We start from the raw sequence: 13,594 nt of genomic DNA, 5'->3' as shown, positions 1-13,594 counted from the left end.
TACTCTTTATATTTCCACCCTTAGATTAGTGGCCCAACAGCGTTTAACCCCTTAAATTCCTCAGTTACTTATTCTAAATGCTGAAAATGTATATAGTTGGCAAGGTTGGCACCTATTTTAATGCCAATCCACAGTTTGGGCCAGGCTGGGTACAGTTGGGTATTATGGAGGGGTCCTTACTCTTTATATTTCCACCCTTAGATCAGTGGCCCAACAGCGTTTAACCCCTTAAATTCCTCAGTTACTTATTCAAAATGCATATTTTTTCATCAATCGTTTTTTTTTTGTAAAAACACAAATAATCTAGATTTTTTTTATTAATCTGATTGTTCACAAATAATATTTAACATTTATGTAGAAAAAAACAGATTTACTGCAGAGGAATAAGAGAAAAAAAGGTTTATTTGTCATAGTAATGTATAAGAAACTGCCGAATAAGAAACGAACTTCAGTGAATAAGAAACTGGACGAATAAGAAACCAACTTCAGCCTCGTTATTTCCCTAGGGTCTATGACCAGCAGCCCCTACCCACTGTATATACCCATTTGAGTCCTATTCCATGCCACGGTCTCATCTGTCCGTTCGTACATTACTTCATAGGTCTCTGGACTAGTGACCTAGGGGAATGAACAGCCATTACATGCCACAGCATGGCAGCCGGCCAGGTACCTCAGCACCTGACGTTCCTGGCATGGGGCCAGTGGTAAGGTCCATGGCCTGCCCACCTGTTCACAGTGACTGAAGCCATTTGTTTTGATACCATAGACACCCTATAAATAGTGTGAGGACTCTGGTGACATGTCCCTGCACTGTGCAGTCTGTCAGCAGCCACCTGCACTGTGCAGAAGAATGTGCATAGAGTAGAGCGGGAGCCGGTGGTGGCCAGTACTGGGCAGGGCTTTACACAGGGGAGGGGCACGTCGCCGGGATAGAAGAGCTCGGCGGGTCACCTCCCTATCTGCCGCTGGACTGTGGAAGGTCTCACCCCATGTGCCAGGCAGGCTACATTGATGGACACCTCGCTGCTGCTGCTGCCTCTCGTACTCGGTAAGTGCGCACCACAGCCGTGCAGTGTAGTGGGGTGAAGTGTGGGCACCTAGTGTGCTGTACATGGAAGAGTTGTGTGACAGGAGCCGACACTGACTCTAAATATACAGTGCACAGCTATATGTGTCATGTATGGAGCCAGTGTGCAGTGCTGCCACTGTTATATATATGTAATGTATGGAGCCAGTGTGCAGTGCTACCACTACTATATATATGTAATGTATGGAGCCAGTGTGCAGTGCTACCACTACTATATATATGTAATGTATGGAGTCAGTGTACAGTGCTGACACTACTCTATGTATGTAATGTATGGAGTCAGTGTACAGTGCTGACACTACTCTATGTATGTAATGTATGGAGCCAGTGTGCAGTGCTGACACTACTCTATATGTAATGTATGGAGCCAGTGTGCAGTGCTACCACTACTATATATATGTAATGTATGGAGCCAGTGTGCAGTGCTACCACTACTATATATATGTAATGTATGGAGCCAGTGTGCAGTGCTGACACTACTCTATATGTAATGTATGGAGCCAGTGTGCAGTGCTACCACTACTATATATATGTAATGTATGGAGCCAGTGTGCAGTGCTACCACTACTATATATATGTAATGTATGGAGCCAGTGTGCAGTGCTGACACTACTCTATATGTAATGTATGGAGCCAGTGTACAGTGCTGACACTACTCTATATGTAATGTATGGAGCCAGTGTGCAGTGCTACCACTACTATATATATGTAATGTATGGAGCCAGTGTGCAGTGCTACCACTACTATATATATGTAATGTATGGAGCCAGTGTGCAGTGCTGACACTACTCTATATGTAATGTATGGAGCCAGTGTACAGTGCTACCACTACTATATATATGTAATGTATGGAGCCAGTGTGCAGTGCTACCACTACTATATATATGTAATGTATGGAGCCAGTGTGCAGTGCTGACACTACTCTATATGTAATGTATGGAGCCAGTGTGCAGTGCTACCACTACTATATATATGTAATGTATGGAGCCAGTGTGCAGTGCTGACACTACTCTATATGTAATGTATGGAGCCAGTGTGCAGTGCTACCACTACTATATATATGTAATGTATGGAGCCAGTGTGCAGTGCTACCACTACTATATGTATGTAATGTATGGAGCCGGTGTACAGTGCTGCCACTGCTATATATATGTAATGTATGGAGCCAGTGTGCAGTGCTGCCACTGTTATATATATGTAATGTATGGAGCCAGTGTACAGTGCTACCACTACTATATATATGTAATGTATGGAGCCAGTGTGCAGTGCTACCACTGCTATATATATGTAATGTATGGAGCCAGTGTGCAGTGCTACCACTGTTATATATATGTAATGTATGGAGCCAGTGTGCAGTGCTGCCACTGTTATATATATGTAATGTATGGAGCCGGTGTACAGTGCTACCACTACTATATATATATATGTAATGTATGGAGCCAGTGTGCAGTGCTACCACTGCTATATATATGTAATGTATGGAGCCAGTGTGCAGTGCTGCCACTGTTATATATATGTAATGTATGGAGCCAGTGTGCAGTGCTACCACTACTATATATATGTAATGTATGGAGCCAGTGTGCAGTGCTACCACTACTATATATATGTAATGTATGGAGCCAGTGTGCAGTGCTACCACTACTCTATATATGTAATGTATGGAGCCAGTGTGCAGTGCTACCACTACTATATGTATGTAATGTATGGAGCCAGTGTGCAGTGCTACCACTACTATATGTATGTAATGTATGGAGCCAGTGTGCAGTGCTGCCAATGTTATATATATGTAATGTATGGAGCCAGTGTGCAGTGCTACCACTACTCTATATATGTAATGTATGGAGCCAGTGTGCAGTGCTGCCACTGTTATATATATGTAATGTATGGAGCCAGTGTGCAGTGCTGCCACTGTTATATATATGTAATGTATGGAGCCAGTGTGCAGTGCTACCACTACTATATATATATAATGTATGGAGCCAGTGTGCAGTGCTACCACTACTATATGTATGTAATGTATGGAGCCAGTGTGCAGTGCTACCACTACTATATGTATGTAATGTATGGAGCCGGTGTACAGTGCTACCACTGCTATATATATGTAATGTATGGAGCCAGTGTGCAGTGCTACCACTACTCTATATGTAATGTATGGAGCCAGTGTGCAGTGCTACCACTACTATATGTATGTAATGTATGGAGCCAGTGTACAGTGCTGACACTACTCTATATGTAATGTATGGAGCCAGTGTGCAGTGCTGACACTACTCTATATGTAATGTATGGAGCCAGTGTGCAGTGCTACCACTACTATATATATGTAATGTATGGAGCCAGTGTACAGTGATGCCACTGATATACACTGCTCAAAAAAATAAAGGGAACACTTAAACAACACAATGTAACTCCAAGTCAATCACACTTCTGTGAAATCAAACTGTCCACTTAGGAAGCAACACTGAGTGACAATCCATTTCACATGCTGTTGTGCAAATGGGATAGACAACAGGTGGAAATTATAGGCAATTAGCAAGACACCCCCAATAAAGAAGTGGTTCTGCAGGTGGTGACCACAGACCACTTCTCAGTTCCTATGCTTCCTGGCTGATGTTTTGGTCACTTTTGAATGCTGGCGGTGCTTTCACTCTAGTGGTAGCATGAGACGGAGTCTACAACCCACACAAGTGGCTCAGGTAGTGCAGCTTATCCAGGATGGCACATCAATGCGAGCTGTGGCAAGAAGGTTTGCTGTGTCTGTCAGCGTAGTGTCCAGAGCATGGAGGCGCTACCAGGAGACAGGCCAGTACATCAGGAGACATGGAGGAGGCCGTAGGAGGGCAACAACCCAGCAGCAGGACCGATACCTCCGCCTTTGTGCAAGGAGGAACAGGAGGAGCACTGCCAGAGCCCTGCAAAATGACCTCCAGCAGGCCACAAATGTGCATGTGTCTGCTCAAACGGTCAGAAACAGACTCCATGAGGGTGATATGAGGGCCCGACGTCCACAGGTGGGGGTTGTGCTTACAGCCCAACACCGTGCAGGACGTTTGGCATTTGCCAGAGAACACCAAGATTGGCAAATTCGCCACTGGCGCCCTGTGCTCTTCACAGATGAAAGCAGGTTCACACTGAGCACATGTGACAGACGAGACAGAGTCTTGAGACGCCGTGGAGAACGTTCTGCTGCCTGCAACATCCTCCAGCATGACCGGTTTGGCATTGGGTCAGTAATAGTGTGGGGTGGCATTTCTTTGGAGGGCCGCACAGCCCTCCATGTGCTCGCCAGAGGTAGCCTGACTGCCATTAGGTACCGAGATGAGACCCTCAGACCCCTTGTGAGACCATATGCTGGTGCGGTTGGCCCTGGGTTCCTCCTAATGCAAGACAATGCTAGACCTCATGTGGCTGGAGTGTGTCAGCAGTTCCTGCAAGACGAAGGCATTGATGTTATGGACTGGCCCGCCCGTTCCCCAGACCTGAATCCAATTGAGCACATCTGGGACATCATGTCTCGCTCTATCCACCAACGTCACGTTGCACCACAGACTGTCCAGGAGTTGGCAGATGCTTTAGTCCAGGTCTGGGAGGAGATCCCTTAGGAGACCGTCTGCCACCTCATCAGGAGCATGCACAGGCGTTGTAGGGAGGTCATACAGGCACGTGGAGGCCACACACACTACTGAGCCTCATTTTGACTTGTTTTAAGGACATTACATCAAAGTTGGATCAGCCTGTAGTGTGTTTTTTCACTTTAATTTTGAGTGTGACTCCAAATCCAGACCTCCATGGGTTAAAAAATTTGATTTCCATTTTTTAATTTTTGTGTGATTTTGTTGTCAGCACATTCAACTATGTAAAGAACAAAGTATTTCAGAAGAATATTTAATTAATTCAGATCTAGGATGTGTTATTTTTGTGTTCTCTTTATTTTTTTGAGCAGTGTATATATATATATATATATATATATATATATATAAAAAAATGTATGGAGCCAGTGTACAGTGCTGACATTACTCTATATGTCATGTATGGAGCTAGTGTACAGTGCTGCCACTGTTATATACAGGGAGTGCAGAATTATTAGGCAAGTTGTATTTTTGAGGATTAATTTTATTATTGAACAACAACCATGTTCTCAATGAACCCAAAAAACTCATTAATATCAAAGCTGAATATTTTTGGAAGTAGTTTTTAGTTTGTTTTAGCTATTTTAGGGGGATATCTGTGTGTGCAGGTGACTATTACTGTGCATAATTATTAGGCAACTTAACAAAAAACAAATATATACCCATTTCAATTATTTATTTTTACCAGTGAAACCAATATAACATCTCAACATTCACAAATATACATTTCTGACATTCAAAAACAAAACAAAAACAAATCAGTTACCAATATAGCCACCTTTCTTTGCAAGGACACTCAAAAGCCTGCCATCCATGGATTCTGTCAGTGTTTTGATCTGTTCACCATCAACATTGCGTGCAGCAGCAACCACAGCCTCCCAGACACTGTTCAGAGAGGTGTACTGTTTTCCCTCCTTGTAAATCTCACATTTGATGATGGACCACAGGTTCTCAATGGGGTTCAGATCAGGTGAACAAGGAGGCCATGTCATTAGATTTTCTTCTTTTATACCCTTTCTTGCCAGCCACGCTGTGGAGTACTTGGACGCGTGTGATGGAGCATTGTCCTGCATGAAAATCATGTTTTTCTTGAAGGATGCAGACTTCTTCCTGTACCACTGCTTGAAGAAGGTGTCTTCCAGAAACTGGCAGTAGGACTGGGAGTTGAGCTTGACTCCATCCTCAACCCGAAAAGGCCCCACAAGCTCATCTTTGATGATACCAGCCCAAACCAGTACTCCACCTCCACCTTGCTGGCATCTGAGTCGGACTGGAGCTCTCTGCCCTTTACCAATCCAGCCACGGGCCCATCCATCTGGCCCATCAAGACTTACTCTCATTTCATCAGTCCATAAAACCTTAGAAAAATCAGTCTTGAGATATTTCTTGGCCCAGTCTTGACGTTTCAGCTTGTGTGTCTTGTTTAGTGGTGGTCGTCTTTCAGCCTTTCTTACCTTGGCCATGTCTCTGAGTATTGCACACCTTGTGCTTTTGGGCACTCCAGTGATGTTGCAGCTCTGAAATATGGCCAAACTGGTGGCAAGTGGCATCTTGGCAGCTGCACGCTTGACTTTTCTCAGTTCATGGGCAGTTATTTTGCGCCTTGGTTTTTCCACACGCTTCTTGCGACCCTGTTGACTATTTTGAATGAAACGCTTGATTGTTCGATGATCACGCTTCAGAAGCTTTGCAATTTTAAGAGTGCTGCATCCCTCTGCAAGATATCTCACTATTTTTGACTTTTCTGAGCCTGTCAAGTCCTTCTTTTGACCCATTTTGCCAAAGGAAAGGAAGTTGCCTAATAATTATGCACAACTGATATAGGGTGTTGATGTCATTAGACCACACCCCTTCTCATTACAGAGATGCACATCACCTAATATGCTTAATTGGTAGTAGGCTTTCGAGCCTATACAGCTTGGAGTAAGACAACATGCATAAAGAGGATGATGTGGTCAAAATACTCATTTGCCTAATAATTCTGCACTGCCTGTATATGTAATGTATGGAGCTTTCTATCTATCTATCTATCTATCTATCTATCTATCTATCTATCTATCTATCTAATATCTATTTATCTATCTGTCTATCTAATATCTATTTATCTATCTCTCTATCTGTCTATCTAATATCTATTTATCTATATCTCTGTCTATCTATCTATCATCTATCTATTATCTGTCTGTCTATTATCTTATGGCATTCTAGCTGATGGCAGCCTGCATTCTGTGTAGGGAGCTACAGGCTGTCCTGTTACTTCCCTTCAGCCTCCCTGTGACATGTCGGTATACTGTTATCTCAGCCATTCCTAGTATATTAGTGTAGATTCCAGCGCCCTCGCAGGCTAGTCATGGCATATGTTGTATGGATTGGGTCTTGTGTCCTTATTTTGTTAAGTACTAGTCTATGAGTTCCTGTCATTATTGTACGGTATGTAGCAATGCCTACGGTACAGGGAAAGTACACTATATGTTTGTGGCGGATGTTGTCATACTGATGTATACAGCGGTGAAGGCAGTGTAATCCCTGCACATCCAAGGATTCTTACTCCACGCCTTCTTTTCTTCTAGGTTTTGCTTCTGCAGGTAATACAATACAACACGGCCGGGGAGTCATTTACTGTTTTCATAGTGATGGTTATCACGCCAGCCATATCATCCACATATAAATTCCTTATACTACACGGTTAGTGCTCCCCAGAACAACCACTGGAAAGTGAAAATATTCTAGTGTGAATAGGGATTGCATCTAGTGCTCTGAAAAAAGTCAGATAAGCAATAAAATTAGAGGGGTTTTTCCAGGAGTACCGTATTGATGGTCTCTCCTCAGGATAAGTCATCAGTATCTTATCAGTGGTGGTCCACCTCCCTGCACCCCTGTCGATCAGAAGAGGCCATTGTGTCCAGGGAGCGCTGTGGCCCCTTCCTAGGCCAGTAACGTCACGTTCATCTGTCACGTGGCCTAGGTGCAGCTCAGTGAATGGGCCTGGGATGCAGAACCAAGCACAGCCGCTGTACAGTGTATGGCATTGTGCTCGGGATGATGTGAGGAGGCCGCAGTGCTCACCGGACTCTGGTGTGAGTAGGACCGAGCAGCAGTACGAGGTACAGCCGCTATAAAATGTAGCTATGCCTGGTCAATGGGTCCGCAAATATACCCTATGTATTTTGTGGTCTGCAAAACGTAGATCCGCAAAATACAGATGAAATCCATGTGACGTCTGTGTTGCATCTCTTTTTTTTTTATATTTCTGGACCCTTTGACTTCGATAGGTCCATGGTCTGTATTTGCGGCCAAGAATAGGACATACGGATGCGGACAGCACACGGAAGACATTGTGTGCTTTCCGCATCCATATGCCTATTCCACAAAAGACTGAACATATCTTATACTTGGTTGCAAAATGGGTCACCAATGGGTCCGCCAAAAAGACGGATGCAACACAGATGTCATCCGTATTTTGCGGATTCCACAATACATACGGTATGCAGGGCTAGTACAGTATTTGTAATTAGCTCAGACAACCCCTTGAAGTACTACAGCGCCCACTGTTAGCCACGAATGTGCTGTTCACATGAATGCTTAATAATAAAACAATCTCTCCTGTACACATACATGCTCAGTTCGGCTGAGCGTGCATGTGCTTTCAATGGGGAGAACCCGGCACCCCCATGATCAGCTCTTCACAGCAGCAGCTGGTGCCAGAAACATAACAGTGGATGGCATCTTCCGTGGCGGTGTACTGCATTTCAGCTTACATTCAAGTAAATGGGAACTAAGCTGCAGTACTCCGGCACTGCCACTAAAAGCTGGACAGCCCCTTTAATTACCAGGCCTGAAAGGGCCTAAGTGACCAACAATTTTTTTTTTCATTGACGCTGCTGTGTGAGGCCCTTGTTTTATACTGGAGGACTTATGCATTATATTTTTTCAGTCTCCTTTATGTACTTTATCCTTTCTATATTTTGTCATCTTCTCTTAAAATATTGTTCTCCTGCCCCGATAAGAGTCAGTTTTCTGGTTCCTCCAGTGTACCAGATGGCTATTGCCTTCTTGTGGCGACATCTGCTATGACCATTGTTACTCACCTTGTTCTATTGAGTACTTTAAGTACTTTTATCTTCCTCTGGTATGCTTTGTATTATTATATTGATGAGTAAAAGCTGAATAGATATGACGACTCTTCTTACTCATTGAAGGATGCTCTATTATAAATGTAAACTACTATAGAGCCTCCTGCGTACATGTGAACATGTTTGAAGTCTTCCGAATGCATTAAACCTTAGCAATCACTGAAGCCGATTTCTGATTCCCACTATGGTTCATTCTGAATGGGGAAGGGGGCTATAACTAACAGAGTCTGAATCAGCAAGGAGTGCAACTGGTTCTATGACCAGTGAAGAATTATATGCAGGGGTGGGCTGAGTATAATCTGGCGTTAAAGGTCAGGGGGTCCCTTAGCAACTACTATAGCTCTGGATTTGGTAAGTAAATTGGATTTGAGGAGCACCCATCACTTTCTTTTCTAGGCCATGCTCATAAACGGTGAACCTGAACCCCTAGCGATCACCTTTTGTCACCTGTCCTATGGATAGATAATAAATACTTATGGTAGGATGGGTCCTTTAATTACACTGAGATCAATGACAATCAAATAAAAACCTAAGTGCTTGTACACTTGCATACATATAAATCCAAACTGCCCTATCAGTTTCTATTTTTTTCGTAAGAGCATATGGAAATGGACTTGCATGTACACACAGACTTTCCATCCAGGGATGTCTATCTGGACTCGAGAAGTGGCAAATTGTAAAGTAACTGAGCACCAACAAGGGAATAATTAAAGGGGTCCAACCTACAAATATTTTAGGACTCGAAAAGTGTATAAAACAAATTAAGAAAAAAACATGAAGGTACTGAATGCCACTCCATTCCAGCTCTGAGACTGCTATCCTTGCACCTTCTGGTCCCCGGCGCAACAAAGTCTTGCATCCTATTCGTGGTCACATGCATTGTTGTAGCCATTCACAGGTCTCAGTGTTGACATGTCTCCAATCGACACTTGACCGCCAGGATACTTGGGGATGTCACTGCTGAGACCAGCGAGTGGCTGCAGCAGTGCATGTGACCATAGATGGGATGCACAGACGGGAGCCTTGGTGCTGGGACGGAGCGTCATTTAATAGTGTGGGGATTCGCTCTGGTAGTTAGGATAAGCGACCGCAGTTCAGAGGCAAAATACAAGTTCGTAATTCAAACTTCAGTGTTTATTCACACATTATGCCAATAACAAAACTTCACTTTTGCAGTGTTGGTGTTACTTCACACCCAATGGCAAGTTAATAAAACAAAAGTCACCTTGGTGGCAGTTCTGCCTCAGAAAGTTCAAATACAGGCTTTAGGCGGCCTGTTCCCCTGACACACGGGTTTCCTCTCTCCCGCCCAGCACAGACCCCAGATCCCAGCACACAGACCTTCTGATCTCAACTGTCAGACAGAGGTAATCCTCTCCACCTGGCAGTACTGGCTGGTTTTTATGCCTGGCAAAACCCGGCCTGGAACGTGGGGAGTAGTCACCCACCCAGCACTTTGACTACTCCCAGTAAGAGCTGTCCCGGATCAGCTAGTACAGCCATTCTAAGTACCAAGGTGTCAAACAGCAACTGCTGCTGACACATAAAAACCGACTCTTACTCCACCGAGGCTAGGAACCTCGGTGACACGTACCTATCATCCACGATGATTCCTTGTACCTCCTTACAATAGGTTTAATAGTTTTTTTATATACACTTTCCTGGCCCCCAGTTACCCTTTTAATATTTGCCTATACTTGTATGTACATAGTCGAGTCACATTTGCAGCTGGGAGAGACTCACTAAGGTCCTGGTAGGTTGTCACAGGTATCCGGAGCTATCTGACTGCAATGCATCCAATAGCTGCTGGAGGGTGCGTGAGCAAAGATCCAGAGAACCAACACAACAATCAGATGCTCAATTGGGTTAAAATCTGTGGAATTAGGGGGCCAGGGTAGTACATGGAAGTCTTGGTCATACTCTTCAAACCAATGTTGGACATTTCTAGCTGTGTGACATGTCACATTGTCTTGCTGGATATCCCATCTGCCCCAGGGAATGTGTATGGGTGTACGTGATCTGCAAGGATGGATTCATACCCAAATTGGTTGAGAGTGCCTTCCACATGGATGAGTGGTCCCAGAGAATACCACAAAAACATTCCCCAGCCATAACGCTGCCACCACCAGCTTGTGTTCTTCCAGCAATGTTTGCAGGGTGTTTGTTCTCTGATGTTTCTCGCCTGACACGCCAATGTTCATCTGTTCCATCAAGCAGAAAACATGATTTGCCAATCATCAGAGATCCATTTCCAATACTCAGTGAAAATAGAAGCTTTTTCTGTTGATGCAACTTTGCTAGTCACCACTTGTCTGCTTCGAAGCCCCATACGCACTAGGGTTCAATGAACTGTTGCTTTAGACACGTCTGGTAGCCCCCTGGTTCATTTTGGTGGTGACCTGCTTCGCTGTAGCATGTCGGTCTGCCCTTGTGCACCTTTGTAGCTGATGTTCACCCCTCACGCATGGTGCTCCACAGTTTCCATGTCGTTTATTCGCAGTGTTACCATTTGTCTACTCACAATACACTCACACCACATCAGCATGTGAACAGTTCACAAACCTTTTTCAGTGGCAGTCCCATGAACCGAGCCACAGAATGGGTGGGGCTTATGTAAACCCCACCCAAAAGTGGGTGTTTTTGATGCATTCCTGGTGGTGGGGCTTAAATGTCTTAATTTTGCTTTTTTTGGGAGAACTATCTCTCCTTGGGGAGAGAGCGCCTTAATAGGCTTGAGGAGACTTACAGGCCATACATGCTCCTCTGGAATTCTGGGAAGAAAGGGATGCAAATGAGCTCCTGACAAGCCCTGCCTCTAATGCCACCAGTGTAAGGCAGCTATCCTATAAGTCAATGTTCGATCCTTTAAAGGGAACCTGTCACCAGTTTTATGGTGTCCTAACTAAGGGCAACATAAATAAGTGACTGATTCTCTTAGCACAATGCTGGGTCACTTTCTTTAATTGACCCAGTCAACCTGCCAACATCTTGTATTGAAAAGCTCCAGCTCATAATGATGAGTCCTGAATATTTATGAGCTCCTGACTCTCCCCGCCTAGCTGCTGCTGATTGACAGTTATTTTCCATATGAATCAGCAGCAGGTGGGCAGGGGAGAGTCAGGAGCTCATAAATATTCAGGACTCATCATTATGAGCTGGAGCTTTTCAATACAAGATGTTGGCAGATTGACTGGGTCAATTAAAGAAAGTGACCCAGCATTGTGCTAAGAGAATTAGTCACTTATTTCTGTTGCCCTTAGTTAGGACACCATAAAACTAGCATGCGGCATGTGGCATCTTTGTGTGTATATTATGAGGTAACCATCTGTCACACCAGTGGGTGAATACATCTAAGGTACTTTTTAGTAGTTAATGATTGTATATAATTAGTTAGATTATAATCAAATATCCACATGACAGGTTCCCTTTAAATAGGGCTTGAGACATGACTGATATTAAATAAGCCAGGACCTCATCTGCAGACAGCTGTTTCAGGGTGATTGTACCTCATCAGTGCAGAGCAGAGAGTACTGGCTTAACTGGGTGATAGACTTGTGGAGACACAAGGGTCAGTGGGTACTCTCGTCCGCCGGCCTGACTATTTTTATAAAGACCGCGCAGGGCCAGAGCTTATACCACCGAACGCCCGTGCTCCTTTCACGTGGGTGGAACACTACTCAAACAACACAGTGCGAGGGGACAACGCTCCAGGAAGACTTTATTGGACAATCATCAGTCAGTATCATATAGTACAGTCCCAGCAAGGACACAGGATGGCACATACGACAAAACCTCTGTGACTTCAGGGGACCCAGGACCAACTACCCCAGCCAATATCACCTGCTTTGGACGGGCACCCACCGAGAGGAGGTAGCAGCAAGCTTAGGGAGCTGGCTGTGCACAGCGAGGCATTTTGCCAGGTAAACTGATCGTCCCAACCTGGACCCTTCAATCGAACCCGTAGGCTCGAGGTTGGGCAGAAAAGCAGTTCTGACGTCCACCAACTGGAACTGTAGTCCCTAAGCTGACATCCTGTAGAATAGCCGCTGATGACAGGGACAGTCACCCTTTTATTTTCCTCAGCTGCCATTGGCCCCCACAGGATTGGTGGGAGATAATCGTGGCTGTTCCATCATTGGTTGTCAGTTCAATCAAACTGCATAATGTCATTATGGTGACACTGCTTTTCCACTTCAGACAGGCTGAACGGCTCCTAATACACAGCAGGGGGACTAATGCAATCCGCAGGTGATGCAATTAACAGGTCCTTTCCCATACATCTGCTGGCTTGTTAGTCAGACCAAAAGGCACCATGTAGTTAATTCAAGTTGCTGTGGAAGTCAGGGTGATGCTAGGGAGGCTCGTTCCTGTCACCACCTGCCATTGCCTGCGCCCAAACCCCCTCCCCTGACACCGGATGTTTTCATCCGCGCACGGGGAGAAGCAGCGGTGGCGGTGCGAAGACCAGGAGCGGTGCAAGGAGTGGGGAGCCCGGTAAGTAGAATCAGTGTGAGGGGCCCGGGAATATGGGTGCGGTGGTGGGCTTTTCCAGCCTCGGATAACCCCTTTAAAGAGGACCTTTCACCTGAAAATGAAAGTTAAACTAAAGATATAGCCTTACTTACATGCCCCCGGTATTGCTTATTCAGTCATTCATTTTTCAATCAGTGCCCCCGTTTGTCCGCCCTATCCCCCGGACTATTTGCCGCCTTGTATGCTAATGAGCTATTCGGCTCAACTGGACGGGC

At 44.8% G+C, this 13,594-nt stretch overlaps 1 protein-coding gene across 1 annotated transcript in view; it reads left to right on the top strand.

The window, feature by feature from the left end:
• Positions 1–878: 878 nt before the first annotated feature.
• The window catches only part of BTC (betacellulin), a 109,165-nt gene continuing 96,449 nt past the window's right edge, over positions 879–13,594 (top strand). The window contains exon 1 of the mRNA XM_040418112.1: positions 879–1,048. Coding sequence (XP_040274046.1) covers positions 1,012–1,048 — 37 coding nt within the window. The 5' untranslated portion in view covers positions 879–1,011. The remainder of the gene's footprint in view (positions 1,049–13,594) is intronic.

This window comes from Bufo bufo, chromosome 2 (genome assembly GCF_905171765.1).
Source record: "Bufo bufo chromosome 2, aBufBuf1.1, whole genome shotgun sequence".
In the NCBI taxonomy this organism is placed as follows: domain Eukaryota; kingdom Metazoa; phylum Chordata; class Amphibia; order Anura; family Bufonidae; genus Bufo; species Bufo bufo.
The sequence above is the reverse complement of the archived record's forward strand: the minus strand, read 5'-3'. Positions and strand labels throughout refer to the sequence as shown.